The sequence below is a fragment of the Chanodichthys erythropterus genome, chromosome 3, assembly GCF_024489055.1.
Source record: "Chanodichthys erythropterus isolate Z2021 chromosome 3, ASM2448905v1, whole genome shotgun sequence".
NCBI classification, from domain to species: Eukaryota; Metazoa; Chordata; class Actinopteri; order Cypriniformes; family Xenocyprididae; genus Chanodichthys; species Chanodichthys erythropterus.
In genome coordinates, this window is record NC_090223.1 from 23,047,551 (window position 1) to 23,065,950 (window position 18,400).

The following is an 18,400-nucleotide window of genomic DNA, read 5'->3' on the forward strand; positions in this document are numbered from 1 at the left end:
GCAAGTTGATATAAATAAAAACATTTAACTTCAAACCAGACTTCAGACGGATTCTGCAGTCAGGAGCAAACTATTATTTACAGTACAAGCCTTGTAAGTGACCTGAGGGCAAAAAAAACAGAAACAAAATAATCGTTAATTGTAATCGAGGTAAAAAGTTCAGTTAATCGAGATTTTGATTTTAGGACATAATTGCCCAGCCCTGCTCTCCACCAAACATTGAGTTATATTGAACTTCTACCTATGCATTCATGTATAAGTTTGTATATTTTGCATGTACACAAACAACACTCATTAAGTATATACAGATCTGTTAATAGAAATGTGGAAGATTTGCTCCATTTTGTCCATTGTATGTCCATTTTGTGGTTTCAAGCCACATGGCAAACCTGTTTGGTGTCAGTTCATAGTTGGAGTCAGTTCACACCTCAGGTCTTAAGCCCGGAACACACCAAGCCGACGTTGACGAACTAGTGGCGACGAACCAGACTGCGGGGTTGCATGTCCTGCACTCCTGCACGTCCGTTCTGCGCCTGTGTAAGATGAAATGCCATTCTGTACCAGCAGGTGGCAGTAGCAACTAGGATAGGAGGACAGTCACATACTTAAGAAATACCTTAAGCTTTTCCTCCCGTCATACACGCGATGGGCCCAGTCTATCTCAATATCACGACTCCTCAGTGAAGGAATCCACTTGGAAAGATTAGCTCTGAGGAAGCCAGCTGCATCAGAGCCTTTCTCCCCCTCCGGCAAACCCACCAGCCATACGTTATTTATCCTGCAGTCTTCAATGTCCGTCATTTTTTCGGTGAGTTGTTCCAGCTGATTTCTTAAATTTGAGATTGTGAACGCAACTGCTTGAACGGAGCGTCGAGATCCTCTCTGGAGATGGTGGTGTATTTGATTTTTTTCTTTATTGCCAATTGTTCAGCCTCTCTTTTCCGGCTGTCCTACTCGTAGTGGGCTAGTGAAGATTGGTTCAGAATTTACTGACAGGATATATACAATTTTTGGCAAAGTGAGATGAGCAAAGGACTACGCATACATTGCCGCCGAAGGGTCACGTGATCTACTTAGTTACTTGTTATGGAAAGTAATGCTTTATGTTACTTTTGTGTTACTTTTTTTCACCTGGACTGGGCTCGCATGTTTGTTTTTTAATTAAAAAAAATAAAAAATAATTTTTTTGTCAAATGTAAAGGTCCTTTTATACCAAAAGTGAAATTAATAATCCTCAGGCTTAAGTAAATGTAAACTCACTCCAGTACAGTAGAGGGCGCTGCTCAAACAAACCTTTCAGCTGTGCTGCCATTCAGGATTGCAGAATATAGGATGCAGGAGAAGACAGTTCAACACTCTTCAGCAATAAAAAAGAAACACAAAACTGATGGTTTATCTCAAGTAATTTATGCTCATTATTATAGTTGAATTGGATCACTAAAGGTCAGCATCAAAGACGTTGGTTAATAAAGTGAGATTAAATACATAAAGGCCCGGTTTCAGAGACAGGGCTTAGATTGATCCAGGATTAGTGCAGTGGTGTGTTAGAGTAGTTTGTGTTCACTACTCACTACTCCTAATGTGTGTGCACTAACTTGGATGGGTTAAATTCATCGGACATATTCCGAGTATGGGTTATATACTTGGCCTTCACATGTCACTTTCACTTGTCCATATCCGTAGATACCATCAGGGACTGAAAAGACATGACCTGAGTTTTCTGAAGTACTATTTGCCATATGTTACGATCTCATCTAAATACAATTCGTGGTGGTTCTATACAAAAATGACCCATGGCAGGATCTAACTTAATATGTGTCAGTGTTTTCGTACTCTTTGTTCAAACTGTTTTCTTAAGGCTGGATAACACAAGACAACCAATCATTGACAGATTCCAGACATGTTGTATCAAAACATACTTTCTGATCTACATTTATGAATCATTTAGCAGCCTCTTTAATTCAATTTTCAGCTTTCATGAAACCTTTGATTTAAATGCTTACATTGCTTCTCACACATTATTGTACATGAATTCTCTTAAATTGACTATTCAGAAGATTTTTCTTTAAATGTAGGATGAAAACTTTGACCATTTCTGTCCGTAGGTTTTCTATACAGATCTGTAACCAATTTATCATTTAAGATGTTCACTACTATGATTTAAAAAAAAATGTTGGAACTCAAATAGTGCATTTTCAGAGCCACACCATATAAGAAAAATGTCATCAATATAGCAATGCCATTATAGAAATGTACTTTTTTTTCATCTGCCCATTGCTGTTCCTTTAATTTCATAAGCTAATTTATACAATCAATAGCATAAAACAATCACGTAAAAAGGCATTAGTAGCCTGTATACCACCATCATGTGGAATATTAGTGTGTAATGATTCCACATCTAGTGTAAGACATTATTATAAGGCAATTTAACACCGAAGTATCAAGACCCAGACCCTATGCTCTAGACACAACAAAAACTGGAGAACACACAGCAAAGGGAATAACATCAAAGTGATGCGCTAACACACCAGCATGTCGCCAGCCCTAAACATGAGTCATGACAGAACAAATTGACAGGACCATGATACGTGTAAACTTGCTGCACTTCAGGCACTATTAATTATTAATTTCTCTCCCTGATTCAACTCTCTGTGTAATTGATAAGCACCATCATTGCAGCATATAGAGTAAAAGAGGGGGGAAAGATAGTACTGCTTTATTGCTTTTTATTAGTAGTGTTTTATTATATGAAATATAAAATTATCATGTGTCTGTCATAAACATTATTGATATGATATTAAGTGCTTCTGATCAGGTATGGTTGATAGGGCAGGATCAGCTCTTTGGTGACCTCTCATTTTGTTCTTCTGGTTTACCAGGGCATCGTCTCTCCAGTGTAGTCCAAGAATCCACCATGCTGCTTCTCAGTAGGGCTGCCAATGACACGCAACATTCAAGTAGTGCCTGGTGAAAATAAAAATATGTTGCTGACATCCATAAGGATACTTTTTTGCAATACTGGCAAAAAAAAAAGGGTCTGTATTGGACCTGATACCAATACTGAGTATCCCTGATCAAGCCATCCCTAATTTGGATGCATTTGGAGTTTAGGTCAAACTATTTTGAAGTTGTCATTTTTGTCCTTTTTTAATGGCATTTTGGCCAGTATGTAGTTCTGTCACTGACTCATTTCCTGATTACACACAAATTATTCGATATAGCAAAATGTTTTTAATATCTTGACTGGTATAGTCACAATATAATATAACCAAAACTTGATAAAGAAACAACGAAAGCTGTGATCCAAAAAAGTAAGTTTGACAGAAAACAGTGAAAATCGAAGACACCTGGTTCATAACACTTAGCATATGGACTCAAAGAATCAAAATTCATCTTTTCTCCACCCAGTTCAATCTTCACCCATCCTGATGAAGGGCCATGCAGAGGATCTCATCTGCCTTTATCTCCTCAGCAGCCAACACAGTCAGCATGTTCAAACCTGTCTGGTAGGTAAACAGCATTTGAGTTATACATCAACTCATCAATACTTCATGAGCAATGAATTTTATACATCTTAATAATCTTGTGCCTAAGCAAGACTTCTATGTACCTTGCTCACGGCATATGGCAACACTGGGAACTGGGTGTGAATGGAGGGCATTCTGGTGATATATCCTGCCACAGTGGAAATGTTGATGACAGCTGCTTTATTACAGGACATGCCTGGTGTCCCGCTAGCTTTGGCCACTATTTATGGTCCTACATAAAAGAAAGAGAAAAATTACATATCCCTGTATTAAGTTTATTTGACACATACTCAGTGAGGGTAGTGTTAAAATAACTATGGGTATGAAGTCAATTGCATACTATAGCTTATTCTGGGGACTCATTTTTACTAGTTGACTAATCGTCAAAAAAAGTAGTCAAATGATTGCGTGGTCAATTTTGTCATCTATTAGTAGTCAACACTAACAAAACAAAAAAACATAGTCTCGGATCGTTGGTTGAACATCTGATGCATATGGCACACTTAACTGGAAACAATTTAGGATTTTCGAAGCCGTCATTTGGTTGGTTGAATTCTATAGGATGTCCAGGAGATGTGTGTGTCTCGTCTTTAATGGTCTGCATGAAAACAAATGTTGTGACGACAAAATCCCCTCGCAGAAGAAGAATGCCATCATGCAAAGATACCAGTCCCAAGCAAGATCTCTGAGGGGGTAATTGAGATTCTGATTGAGGGCTGAAAACAGAAGGAAAGGTAAGACTGAAGTCACTCAGGTGGAAGTCACTTCAATGGAAGTCACACAAAGCTGAGAAAGGTGAATCTCCCAGGACATGCTATGGAATTGTTAAATTTACCACTTTTTAATATAAAAGTAATAAAAACATATTAAAAAGTTGAATTAAAACAAACTTAAATGGGAATGATTTATGCATTTAGCAGGCACTTTTATCCAATAAGAGAGGAACAAACTCAAATGTAATACCTACTCAGATAGTATGCAATTTCGGACACACCACACTCTTCTCCTATTTATTTTAACCTCTATTAAGTACCATAAATACCATTTTCTTGTGGCATGCAGATTCTCCAACTGTCCGCCCCACTTTTTAATTATTTCACTATTTAAAAAATAATAATAAAATAAATAAAAATAATAATAATATCAAGTTACTTAATATCATCATATCAGTTCATTATATCATAGACCTTAATTCAGGGTAATACTTTTTTTTATCATTTGTTATTTTATTTTTTTTTACTGTGCATGCATGAAATGTATTCAGATCATAAGTCCTTCTGTAACACCCGCATACAGACACTCCCAGCTCTGTTAATAACTGCAACTCACACAGAGTTTGGAAGGTTTTTTATTCCTATTTTAATGCATTAAAAAGTGTTTAATAATATATCACCCAAGTATATAAATAGGCTATATAGTAATGATAGATCTACTCCTACAAGCTCCTACAAGCTCAGACATTTGTTGATGTATTTAATATGCCATTTCATTTTAAATAGTAAGATGGTTACTTTGTGGTCCCTCCGAGGAAATACAACTATTTGCATATTCAAAAGACACAAATGTGTATGTCAAGAACTATGAATGGACACTTGCTTTGGTGTTGCCACCTCATGCAACCCCTTTGCCACCCTATAAATAATTTATAGAACAGACCTCTGTGTGTAATTGATAAGCAAAGTATTTGCAAATTGCAACATTTATGATAAAAATGACAGTACGGCTTTATTGCTTCAGTAAGGGTTTTATTATACGAAATACTATGTTGTTATGTATGTGTCATAAACATTTGTGTCCTGAAATGAAGTGCTGATGATTAGGTGTGCCCTTTTATGATAAGTGAAGTTCACAATGTAATTTCGGGAGGAGTGAACCCATCTAATCTTTCAATTAGAGAAATTCAAACATAATCTCAAGTGGAGGGAACCCTAATCTTTCAATTACATCCAGAGCATATAAGCAGCTACTCACGCTGCTCTTGCATCAGTTGTTTCGATATCCCTCCACCTCCCCAACTCCACCACATAATTTAGGCATCTCATCTATCGTACTCCTCTTCCAGGCATTAATAGTCCCTGGGGGGTATATCCAAGCTCGAGTTGAAGATGCTTCCTCGAGCCCCTCCACAGAGGACAGCAAGCCAAATACGCTTAACCTTATTAGCTTAAAGATTTTATGAGGAAACGAACCCGTGAAACAGATGAAAAAAGGTCAGTTTGGACCTGGATCGTGACCTCTGATATGGGAGGTTTACCAGGGCACCGTTTCTCCAGTGTAGTCCAAGAATCCACCGCTCTGCTTCTCAGTAAGTCTGCCAATGACACGCAGCATCCCTTCCACACTTTCTTTTGGTTCAAGTGGTGCCTGGTGAAAACATAAATGTAGCTCAGTAACTTGCAAAATAAAAATAATATAGTGTAAGCAGCAATTACAGGCCAAACATAACAATAATAATTAAATCATAATTCATTTTATTCATGGGCACCTTTCACAACACTCACCTTACAAATAATAAGATACATGAATATACACAAGTAATACACAAAGCTATATCAAACAGAATAAGCTAATCTAAAAGAGTATTAATACATGATTAAAACATTGAAAGACTAGAACTATTACGCGTATCTTGAGATAAGGTATTCCAAGGAGTCGGAGCAGTACAACTAAAAGCTCTACATCCCATGGTAGTCAAACGTACAGATGGTATAACTAGAGACATAGAAGCTGAAGATATACCAATGTGACACACTTTGTAACACTGAATGGATTTGTGTGGTCAGAGCACTCTCAGTGGTGAAATAAGGAAAACAAGTTCAAAAGCTTTGAGTAGATTTACTATTATTTACAATTTATTTACAGATAAAAAAGTTATTTATTCTGGAAAATGGTGCTAAACACCAAAAATCCAATAAAAATCAAGTCTTTTTGTAAGGCTTTCTGAAGATGATCTGAGCCATATTTGGTAAACTTTTACGAAGAGAAGTAAAAAAAAAAAAGAAAAGAAAAAAAAGGAATGCAAATCTCTTCAAAATGGCCCATGTCAAGCATGAGTTTAGATATAATTAAAGATCAAAATTTGGAATATATAAAGTGCTATCACCAAACTGTTCATGTACATTGTGAACACAGCCTCATTTCTTGATTGGTGTGCTCATCATCAAACTAGCTGATGAAAAATATAAGATAAATTTGCACAGTTTATACAAACATGATCAAAATAACATCTAATGAAGTTACAATAGCAAACAATGGCAGACGGAACGATAATAACTGACATGATTCATGATTACATGATATTTTTAGTGATATTTGTAAACTGACTTTCTAAATGTTTCATTAAAGTTAAAGTTACCATCGTTTCTTACTGTATTCACGGAGACAAGAGCCGTCACTACTTTCATTTTTTAAACACTTGCAGTCTGTATAATTCATAAACACAACTTCATTCTTTATAAATCTCTCCAACAGTGTAGCATTAGCCGTTAGCCACAGATCACAGCCTCAAATTAATTCAGAATCAAATGTAAACAATATAACAGTATACAATACTCACATAATCCGACGCATGCATACAGTATGCTTGACGAACACTTTGTAAAGATCCATTTGAGGGTTATATTAGCTGTGTGAACTTTGTTTAGGCACTGTTTAAGACAAGCGCGAGGTCCGTAGGCGGAGAGCACGAGATTTAAAGGGGCCACACAGCATAAATTGGCTCATATTTAATGATGCCCCAAAATAGGCAGTTTTAAATATTATAAAAAAAAATCTATGGGGTATTTTGAGCTGAAACTTCTCAGACACATTCAGGGGACACCTTAGACTTATATTACATCTTGTAAAAAAACGTTCGATGGCACTTTTAACAAAATTCAGGAGGAGCACGTTCAGGTTATCAACCAATCTGTGCAAGAGGAAGCCGGTATATAAAGCCATCTCTCACCTAGCCTGCGACAAGTTTCACAGCATCCCTTCACCACCCCATCACCTCACACTTAGCTGGTTTCTATCCCAGTCAAGAAGGGGGGAGTACTCTGGATTCAAATTCTGAGCTCAGAGGCAGAGCCCTCCCCCGGACAGCATGCCAAATATGCATAAATTACTATAAAAATTTATCTGATTTCATGTATGTGTAAACTCGTGAATCTTAGATTGAAAGCCAGAGCATCAAGCATTAATTCACAAGTTGTAATTTAAAATCTGTAATCAAAAAAAAAAGTATGTTTCACAGAATTCAAAATGGTAGAAATCAAATGCTCCAGGCGCATTAAAATCAGCATGACTCAATCAGAGGAAAACATGAAGTAAAAGTTCAAAAGTTAACATCTACGTCATACATTAAAAAATAAAAATAATTATTTCAGCAATAATTATGGGAAGTCAAGGGCAATAACCTCATAAAACAATGTTCACCCCTTTCCCACCATACTTGGTATCTCCAATTTCCCATGATGCAACATATCAAAGTATAAAAAGCATGATGAAAATTCTTTCAGGTCTTTTACTCAATTCAAGATGGCTGCCCCCATGTATGCTGATCCAGGTAATAATAAACAGTTTATGAGAGAAGTTTAAATGTCCACGGGTTTAGTGCTCAGGTGGCCAGTCTGAAATACAACAATCTAGTTACAGGTGTATGTAGATGTGTGTATGATCCATCTCTCCACCTCGCTGACACATCAAGGTAAATAAAGAGTTTTAAAAAAAATAAATAAAATGGTCCATGGTGGGAACCCCTAGAAGGTTATATACAGAACCTTTTCTTCTAAGAGTGTAGACACCAGAAATGTTCATCATCCTCTATTTGTAAGCTCACTTTGAAAATCATTTTGCCATGTTTCCTGCATTTGTGCTCAAAATTGACACTGTTAATACATATACACTGACCTTTTCTCCACCGAGTTCAGTCTTCACCCATCCTGGATGAAGGGCCATGCAGAGGATCTCATTCGCTTTTAACTCCTCAGCAGTCAGCGCAGTCAGCATGTTCAAACCTGCCTGATTGATATATATATATATATATATATATATATATATATATATATATATATATATATATATATATATATATCAGCTCATGCCATTAATTCTTCATGGAGAATTAATTTAATCCAGTTTATCTAGTGTCTAAGCAGGATTTTGGTGTACCTTGCTCACGCAATATGGCAACACTGGGAACTGTTCGTACATGGAAGGCATTCTGCTAATAGATCCTCCAAGAGTGGAAATGTTGATGACAGCTGCTTTATTGCAGGACATGCCTGGTGTCCCGCTGGCTTTGGCTGCTGTTTGTAGATATGGTAGGTACTCCTACATAAAGGAAAGAGAAAGAATTGCATATCATACTCAATGAGGGTAGCGGATTGCCAGGTCAATGTTGTGATCCATTACTAGTGTCAGAACAAATGACTAGTCAGTGCAACCTGCAGAAACCACAATAACAAGATATCAGGCAACAAATTGGTAGCTTGTTTAAACAAAGGTACAGCAGTTAGTGATGGCCGATTTCGAAACACTGCTTCATGAAGCTCCGAAGCTTCATGAATCTTTTGTTTCGAATCAGTGATTCAGAGCGTGTATCGAACTGCTAAAGTCACGTGATTTTAGTAAACGAGGCTTCGTTACGTCATCACTGTTTCGAAACAGTTTGAAATTTCAATGGTTCACCAATAGAGGGCGATGATAAAGTGAACCCATGAATCACCTGATCTTTGATCAGTTTTATACATTTGTAGATGTTTTAATTATACATTAGAATAATTAAAATTAATAATGGTAGTTATTAATCTCTTATTGGCCTGTTTAGCTTGAGCCATGGAACAAAGAAACAAGCCTTTAAGATTGATAAAAGAACACATATTATACAGACACTCTATATTAAATCTTATTAGATGATTAGTTAGTTCCATTTGATTGATTTTACTTTCAATAAAACTTTTGCAATACATTGGTTAAAGGGTATTTTTAATGCATGTTTGCATTTCCACTGTTCTGACCACTAGGGGTCACCGTGGAGACAGGTGTCAGATTGTTTCGAAGCCTTGAATCATTACGGCACATTTGATTCAACTGCTTCAGTGTTTCACGAAGCCTCGATCTGCCCATCACTAACAGCAGTGTCTTTTATGGCTTTTATTTTGGTACAATGCCATGAACCTGACAAACTCTGGCACATCCAGTGACTAGTTCTTTCCCAGAAGCACTTATTTAAGTAACCTATGTCCCAGTGGCAAACAGTGAAAGCCTCAGCCTAAAGGTTTGCACCAACATAATTTTCAATGGACAAACTGTGTTTCACATCTCATAATCTTTTGTACATTACCCTAGTGATTAGTAAGGGTCCTATAACGTTGGTGTTGAAGGTGTTCTTCATGTCCTCAACACTGCAGGTCTGAATGGTGCCATTTGCCACAATTGCAGCATTATTCACTAGCAGGTTCAAACCGTTCTTTCCCAGTAGAGAACCCACTTTCTTGGCAGACTCTTTGATACTGCTTGGATCATCAGCATCTAAAAGTAACAAGAAAACAGCAGTGTTATTCTGCCATAAAAATACGAATCTCAAAATTAATTTCCACTGAAAATATCAAATGCACTAAGGACACATGAACATTTACCAAGACGTATGATTGTAATCACACTTGGATGTTTTTTTGCCAGCTCTCTCAATTCCTTAAAAAAGATCATATGCATAATTAAACAATTAATGCACATTTGGATTTCTCCTGGTATTTATATTCATGTTAGCTATATTTAAAACTCACCTCAGACTTTGGCCCATCTGGATCACGACAGGTAGCAAAAATATGACGTTTTGGACAAGAATCCTCAGAGAGTTGCTTAACAGTTTCTAAGCCCAAGCCCCTGTTGGCTCCTGTGATCAAGATATTGCATGCTTTCACTGCTGCCATATTCAATCAGTCTGCTTTCTGTCTGCCTTTAAGAGGTGTTTTATATGTGAAACCAAGAGAACTCGATGCCCCTACATTATGTAATATATGCTGTGTCATAGTGAGATTGAGGACAGAAAGGTCGCCTCCCCCATATTCTAGAGCCACCCCGTCCCTTTAATGACAGCCCTTTGCCAGGCTTCTTGTGTGAGAGGGGAGGGGCGCTGAAACCAATTCAGATCCCAGAAGAGATTAGCATGCCGCTCTCAGCCGACAGTTGAATAGGCTATATGCACAGTTACTTCCTGGTTGTGGTTAAGCCAGAACTGTTTGCTATTCATTCTGTAACCGCTGTACATCGACACAAAACCATCAATGGTTGACTTTTTAATGTTGTATTCGTATTTTAATGCAGTTATCACATTTACCTAATTTGATTTTAAACCTAGTTTTATTGACTGCAATATTGGGACCGTTTAAAAATGCAGTGTCTGTAATTAGACACGCACATGCATTTTTTCCCTCAGCTCTTCAAATGTTATTTTTAATGTGATGACCACAAACATTATTTGTTCATCCTTCTGAGATTGTCCCCATTGTAAAAGCGAATGTTTAATAATGTAGAAAATTCAACATTTGATAGAAAACACTTATTTAAAAAAAAAAAAAAGAGAATAATTACTACTTTAACCAGCAGGTGGCGGCAAAGTAGCATTTATTTGTGTATATATTAGCCATTTCCTCTAATAGTTTTTCACTTCATTTTTGACTAAATATTAAACATTATAATATGAAGTACTCACAAAATCTTAAGAAAAACAATAACTTTTCTTGTGAAATACACAGAAAGCGAGCACCGGGCTCTCCCTTTGTAATCACAGCAGCTGTCAGTCAGTGCATTTGATTTCAGCACACTTGTGAAAACACACATTTTATTTAATTTATTCTAACTAGGGCACAATAAATATTTAATTTTTGACGCTTTTTTTCACTTGAAACTGATGGTCGAATTGAATTTATCCGAGGAGGAACACTGAGGTACGTCTTTATTTATTTATTTTTTTAATGCTGTCTTACATTTGAATAACTAAATTAATGCTATGCCTTACTATTTAAGTGACTATATTCTGATTATAATCTAAGTATTACCAAAGAGCTTAGAACCCAAGAGGCGACACTTTGACACTTTTCGGGTAACAGCCACTAGATGGCTCTCCGGTAGCGCGGCGGCCACTATGGGGTGAAAATAGTACCATAGAATTTTTTTAAATTAAGTCACCAGTAAATTGTATGGCTCCTACAGAAAATTTTGTATTGTCTTATATATGTTTTATTTTACCAATTATGGAATCCAACCATTCACCCATCTGAGGTAACGTAGTTAGCCTACTTTATTGAGTATTTCCATTTTATGCAACTTTACACATTTATTAATAGTAAATTAATAATTAATACATTTAAGATCACCATGTTTAAAGCGAACAATATATTTTAGACCTAGAGTAGGCTAATAGTAATAATTTCTAGGTCTGAATTGAAATAGTCTATATTGTACGTTTTAATGGATCATGCTGCAAACATAATGATCTTATAATACATGATGCATCGCTGTGTCCGTTATCGCATAATTCACACTTTTGGACACTTTTGCTTTAACAGACATTAGACAACACTGCAAAATCAAGCTGCTATATGGATTTATTGTCCTACATTCCCAATTTTTCTGATGCATGTCTTTAATTTAATTTCATATGTTGGTAATAATTCAGCGTTTATAAGCCTTTTAAAGAATTTTAACCCAAACTGACTGTGTTTCTAGAGAGCAAAGGTTTTGTGAAAAAAAAGTGTAAGATCTAAACACAAAGTGTGTAAAATAAACTGTTAAAAGGATTTGATGATCACTAGTGATAGTATTTTATTCTATGTTGTCATCATTCAAATTGGATTTCAGCTTTAATGTATGTTTTGTTTTAACAAAGCAGCTGATATTGCCATTCAAACTATGGATCCAGTGCCGACTCGCTTTCACCCCAAAATGGCGGAAACGCAGGGTCGCTGCTAGGCGCCGGTGTTCCAATGGAACGTTCTATTGACTGTCGCTTCTTGTTAGTGTATATTCTTTGATATTACACTACTGATACTCAACACACCAGCAAATGACATCTCACCAGAAGTTTTCGAGCTGGCTTATATTAATGCTGAAGTTATAAAGAACGCTCCGTGCATATAGCCATTCCGTGTAGTCCTCCGACACGCTGCTGTCCGAGTGAGAGAGAGATGAGTCGATCATGAACTATTCAAATTTTTTATATGACTTGAGAATTGTCTCAGAGTGATTAGTTAATTTTTTAATCCAAGTATGCACAGCATTCTTTCGTTTATGTGCGAAATTCAGGTGAGCTAATCAATTCTGTTTACGTGACAAAACAACGAACGTCTTGGACACGAGGACCCAGTCGAAGTAGTCATAGCCTAATTGCTCATATTCGTCTCGTATTTTGGCTGCATTATTATTTCCTTATTAGGTAGTTTATATATCCAAAGTTAGACGTATTTGGGATATTTGGCTATTGAAAATGTAACAATAATATAAACACATCATGACTCTTGAGATAAGGGACAACATTTGTCCTAAACACAAAAGCCCTCTTTATGTTAAAAATAAACAAATTCATCAAAATAAGAATACTTAAAAAGTTACATCTACAGGAAATCTGGATACTCAAATTTTGTTAGTATTATTTAAATACATACCCTATACTTTAAGGTGACAAGATTTCTGAAATGGAAACCGGGGACATTTCCTATTTGAGTGGTCAAAATACCACCAAAATCTCATTTATTATTATCTATTAATTAAGAAAGGGGTATACAATACATTTTGAATATTTTTGTTTTTTAATTGTTTAATTGTTGGGTTCCTTATTAGCCTACATTAAAAAATTATTATGATTTAGCTTTATTATTAGGATTTTTGAAAAAAAAAAAAAAAACATTACACTATTAATAACCATTGTAAAAGCAGCTCAAAACAATATGCATAACATTTACTATTAAATTCAAAAATGTTATTTTCACAAGCTGTTTTTGCTGTATACTGAAATTATAACTTTTTTAACTTTTACATTTTTATTCATCACGTGATATAACGTAAGTTAACGGCTCTGGATTAGACATAACAATCCTGCACCCTGTTGAGGCCCTGTTATAAAACGCATACAAACATTATTACTTTAATTTAACATGAATAGTTAGTATTACAACCTTGAAACCGATAACGATGTTTATTTTGATTTGACGATAATGGCGCTCTGGTTCAACAAGTGTAGCACTTTGGCTGCACAGCCCCCTCTGTTGGTGAACATCACTACATGATTGCTCCGAAAACCAACAGGCTGCTGTATGCTAGCCGGGCTTTTTTGCAATGCATTTGCGGGTTGTTTGAGTATCCTCTGCGGAACAAACGTGGACGTTTCTGTATTTGAGGGTATTTTCAAACTTGTGGGTGTTTATATATCATGCAATGAAAATGATCCCCTTCACCCGACCCCACCCCTAAACCCTAACCACACTCTGACGGTGGCAAAATTCAGGTAACGCTGTCAAAAACGCCCCTCCGTTTATGGCCTCGTACATTACTGTCCTGCAGAGACCTGTGGGTTGTTTTGAACGAGCTGTAAAACGGGGACATTTCCAGGGACCTCTCCCTATGGGGTCAGATTCCCGCCAATTGTATTGCAGTCACGGATCAAAAAATAATAAACGTGAATCACAAATTTAAAAACACATGTAAAAATATATAGCACAAACTTAAAAAAATAATGCAAAATGATCGGAATGGCAAAGAACATGGTCACGGATCAAAATATAATAAGCGTAAATCGAAAAATCAAAAGCACATTTAAAAAAATAACAAGCATGAATCAAAACTTTAAACACATTAAAAATGATATTGCACAAATCTTAAACTTGTGTTTATGCGTTCTTAAAAGTTGTTTTCCTTGCTTTTATTACTCTTTTCTTTCTGCTCTCTTTACATTTTCTGCTTATATTTTACTCTTTTGTGCGCTTGTGCAGTTTTTCTCTTTGCTCTTCTTTCTACGTTCTGCTCTTGCTTTTCCAAATGTTGCAGTTCGAGTTTCATGTAAATTAGGCTGGGCTTAAGCGCCACCATTGGTCCACTAGTTCTAGATTGACAGCTCCTCCTCTAGCCAATCAATCGAAGGGAGGGAGATGACATCACTTCAATGCGACTCATGGCTACTGATGCTCACACTCATACAGGAGAAGATAACCATCACAGCTGGCAATTTCCGAGCTGGGGTAAACTCTTTCTGTTGCAGGACACTGTTATAATGTATATATATGCATTATAACATATGTACATATGTACCTTCATACATATGTACCTGCAACTCGACCTGTCACCGGTATATAGGCTACTTCTACCTGGACAATCTTTTATTGTTAAATTTACCATCCTAACGACAACCTGTCACAGTTGTGCCTGTCTGACGATCTATCATTGTTATATTAATCTTTAATGCACCTATCACTGGACTTGGCACCGTGAAACGCAGCGTCCACCATGCAGCAGCCTCACAACATCACTCTTATGTGTGCCTGGCTCGTCTATACCTGTTATGTTACTGTTAGATATTTTTAGTATTCATACAATAATATTAATAATAATATGCTTGCTTGTTGTCTCTTTTATTCCTGTCTTTTGCACAAGAGAATATAACATATGAAACCTACCTTACTAGGCTTATATATTTGCTTGTGAATTACATTTAAAGTAAGATATGCCATGGCAATTGTTTAGATCAGTAGTTCCCAAACTGGGGTACGTGAGGTGACAGAGGGGGTAACGTTACGCGAACAAAATGCAGAATTTTGCCATTCATTTAATTCTTCTCTACATTAAAATAACATTAAAACTGATCATGTATTTTCTAACAGGTACAATATGCCATATGACATCCAATCAAAATACCACATCTTTTGCGGTCAAATCTGACCGAGTCCATTTCCACATGCAGCGCACATATGGGTGCATAGCCAGTATAGGTTGCGTGGGGAGTCTGCAGCCTGAGCAAAACGCGCAACATACTGCCATTCTGTACCTGCAGATTTAGCACTTACTAGCACGAAGAACAATAGCCTGGCACAAAACGGGCTTAAATATCAATTTAAGATTCAAACTCTTGATACAAAACATAGCCTACCTTTTGTGAGTTCTTGTTTTTAATGCTGATAATATTATATGAGCAAGAATGCAAATCCAAATATCCACACAACAGTTCAACAAACAAAGGGGTAATATTAAGTGTTATTCTTCACAGTATTGTCAGTATTTGCTCTATTTTGCAACGAAAACAACAGCAGGATTACAACACAGCAGTGCTTCGAGAACGAATCTGCAACTTTGAATGAATTGTTCGTGAAAGTCATGATTCATTCATAAATACAGCCACTTGCTTCTTTGAATGAATGACTCGATGACTCAGGCATTAAGACAGTGACTTACCGCCATCTACTGGCGGTTTTAGTATTTAAAATAATCACTTTTCACGTTTTTAGCATTGCATATTTCTCTATTGAACATTTTTTAATTTAAAACATTATTATTGTTGTAAAGGTATTCATAAAGATCAAAAACTGCACTAGAAAGTCAATTTAGGGGGCAAATATTGTCCCTTAATGGAAAATTTACAATCTAAGTGGAAGAGAGGGGGTACTCCACTCTGAAAAGTTTGGGAACCACTGGTTTAGATCATTGTGTGTTGCTCGTAATAGTAAACTGTGCATATTTTGTCATGTATTGTTTTCCTGTAAACAGATTTATAGATTTTGTCTTCCATGTACAGTATGTCATTGACACGGGTGTTGGTTTATGAATTTGATCACATTTTAACACTGAGATTATAAAATTATAAAGTTAAGCAATAGCCTTCACATCAGTGTTTTCCCCAATATTAGAGCAATTGCAAATGTTTATTGAGCTGTTGTATAAATCAATATAGCTATAAGTTAATTTTGAATGTGTTTTTGCACTATTTTAATGAAAGGAGTATCAAACAAAGTCACAGCAGAACAGCTTCGCTCGTCTCTGAGCAACACAGCAGTGTTTCATTAATGAATTCCTGATTTGAACGAGAAGTTTGAATGAACTCTCCGCCACCTACATATCTGTATCTGTAATTTTGTTTTTATTTAAAACATTAATCTTATAGTATTGTGCAATTATGTAGTTATGTAATTAAACACAATAAATGTGTGAATAAATCACTGCATATCAAATCCACCTGGTTTCTGTAACTATCTTCTCTGTAACACTATCGTAGTCAATGCAGAGATGATACATTCAGTCTTAGAATTAATTTACCTATGATCGTTTAACAACAATTAAGAAATATATTAGCTACAGTAGCCTTAGCATATTAGCACCATGAGCCAAGTAATATTTTAACACCAAATACCATATATTATGAACATAAAGATTAACAATCATAAGTAGACTGCACAATAAAAAGAGTATCTCAAAAAGAGGAATTATTTGTCCATAGTTCAGATAACTTTACAGATTGAAAGTCCTTGTAAAGTTTCAGATTAAACTGTTATCTTCTCCTGTATGAGTGTGAGCATCAGTAGCCATGAGTCGCATTGAAGTGATGTCATCTCCCTCCCTTCGATTGATTGGCTAGAGGAGGAGCTGTCAATCTAGAACTAGTGGACCAATGGTGGCGCTTAAGCCCAGCCTAATTTACATGAAACTCGAACTGCAACATTTGGAAAAGCAAGAGCAGAACGTAGAAAGAAGAGCAAAGAGAAAAACTGCACAAGCGCACAAAAGAGTAAAATATAAGCAGAAAATGTAAAGAGAGCAGAAAGAAAAGAGTAATAAAAGCAAGGAAAACAACTTTTAAGAACGCATAAACACAAGTTTAAGATTTGTGCAATATCATTTTTAATGTGTTTAAAGTTTTGATTCATGCTTGTTATTTTTTTAAATGTGCTTTTGATTTTTCGTTTTACGCTTATTATATTTTGATCCGTGACCATGTTCTTTGCCATTCCGATCATTTTGCATTATTTTTTTAAGTTTGTGCTATATATTTTTACATGTGTTATACATGTGGTATTATTTTTTGATCCGTGACCGCAATACTATTGGCGGGAATCTGATCCCATACTCTCCAGTCGGGAACAGAACACCAAAAATCCGGAGACAAAAGACTGTAAAGCTTCGAAGCTTCATGAAGCAGTGTTTTGAAATCACCCATCACTAGATGTTGAATAAAGTCGTTATTTTGGTTTTTTTTGGTGCACAAAAATTATTCTTGTTGTCACTTCATAACATTTAGGTTGAACCACTGTAGTCACATGAACTGTTTTAAATGTGTTTTTAGTCCTAAAAGAATAAGACTGATGGGTCTTATTTCAATTCATTATGTTAAAATATTAAAACGTCAACTGAACTACATGCTATCATGTCTAATTTACCTAAGAACATTGGTTATATATGTTTAATATTAAAAAGGAGTTTAGAAAATTAAGGAATTTAGGAACTGGATTGTTCATAATAATCCTAACCCATGAAAATGTTTTGTTTTTTTTCTCTTTTACTAAACACCATTATTACATAATTGAAGATTTCACACTGTTGTTGGATGGATCAAATTAAAATATCATGCTTTTCAATGCGTTTGACAGACTTGACACAAATTAATTTCCGAAGTGAATAAATGTACATTTTTAGAAAAAAACATTTTCAGAAAAACCTATTCCCTTGGTTCATTAACTGAGAACTTTGTCTACAAATATATCAGTTTAAAAATAATGTATTATTAAATAATAATAACTAACTTCTAAAACATGTTTTGTCCCTTATCTAAAGAATAACTTACAGTGATTCGTAGTTTTCTGAAGAGAGGTTTGATATCCTAGTAAAATGATCCCATCTTCCCAGCACTATAA

The 18,400-nt window shown here is 35.8% G+C and overlaps 1 protein-coding gene across 4 annotated transcripts; it reads right to left on the reverse strand.

The window, feature by feature from the left end:
- Positions 1 to 2,822: 2,822 nt before the first annotated feature.
- Positions 2,823 to 10,492, reverse strand: LOC137009675 (C-signal-like). Of its 4 annotated transcripts, none has more exons than XR_010892940.1 (9): positions 10,295 to 10,492; positions 10,148 to 10,202; positions 9,853 to 10,040; positions 8,679 to 8,840; positions 8,418 to 8,528; positions 5,790 to 5,891; positions 4,036 to 4,243; positions 3,611 to 3,759; positions 2,823 to 3,503 (listed from the first exon to the last, which is right to left on the reverse strand). XR_010892940.1 is itself a non-coding variant. In XM_067372106.1 (6 exons), exons 1-6 carry the CDS (start codon positions 10,439 to 10,441, stop codon positions 5,778 to 5,780), a joined length of 777 nt encoding a protein of 258 aa, XP_067228207.1. In that variant the 5' UTR covers positions 10,442 to 10,492; the 3' UTR covers positions 4,951 to 5,777. The 4 variants fall into 4 exon arrangements, 1 of the variants encoding a protein (XP_067228207.1); XR_010892942.1 differs by having other exon boundaries at positions 5,762 to 5,891; XR_010892941.1 differs by having other exon boundaries at positions 5,717 to 5,891.
- Positions 10,493 to 18,400: the final 7,908 nt, after the last annotated feature.

Coding starts and splice junctions, on each gene's coding strand:
- LOC137009675 (XM_067372106.1), bottom strand. CDS start 10,441: ATGGCAGCAGTGAAAGCATGCAATATCTTGATCACAGGAGCCAACAGG. Junction 8,841..9,852: donor GACCCTTACTAATCACTAGG/GTAATGTACAAA, acceptor TCCTTTATGTAG/GAGTACCTACCATATCTACA. Junction 8,529..8,678: donor TGCCATATTGCGTGAGCAAG/GTACACCAAAAT, acceptor TATATCAATCAG/GCAGGTTTGAACATGCTGAC.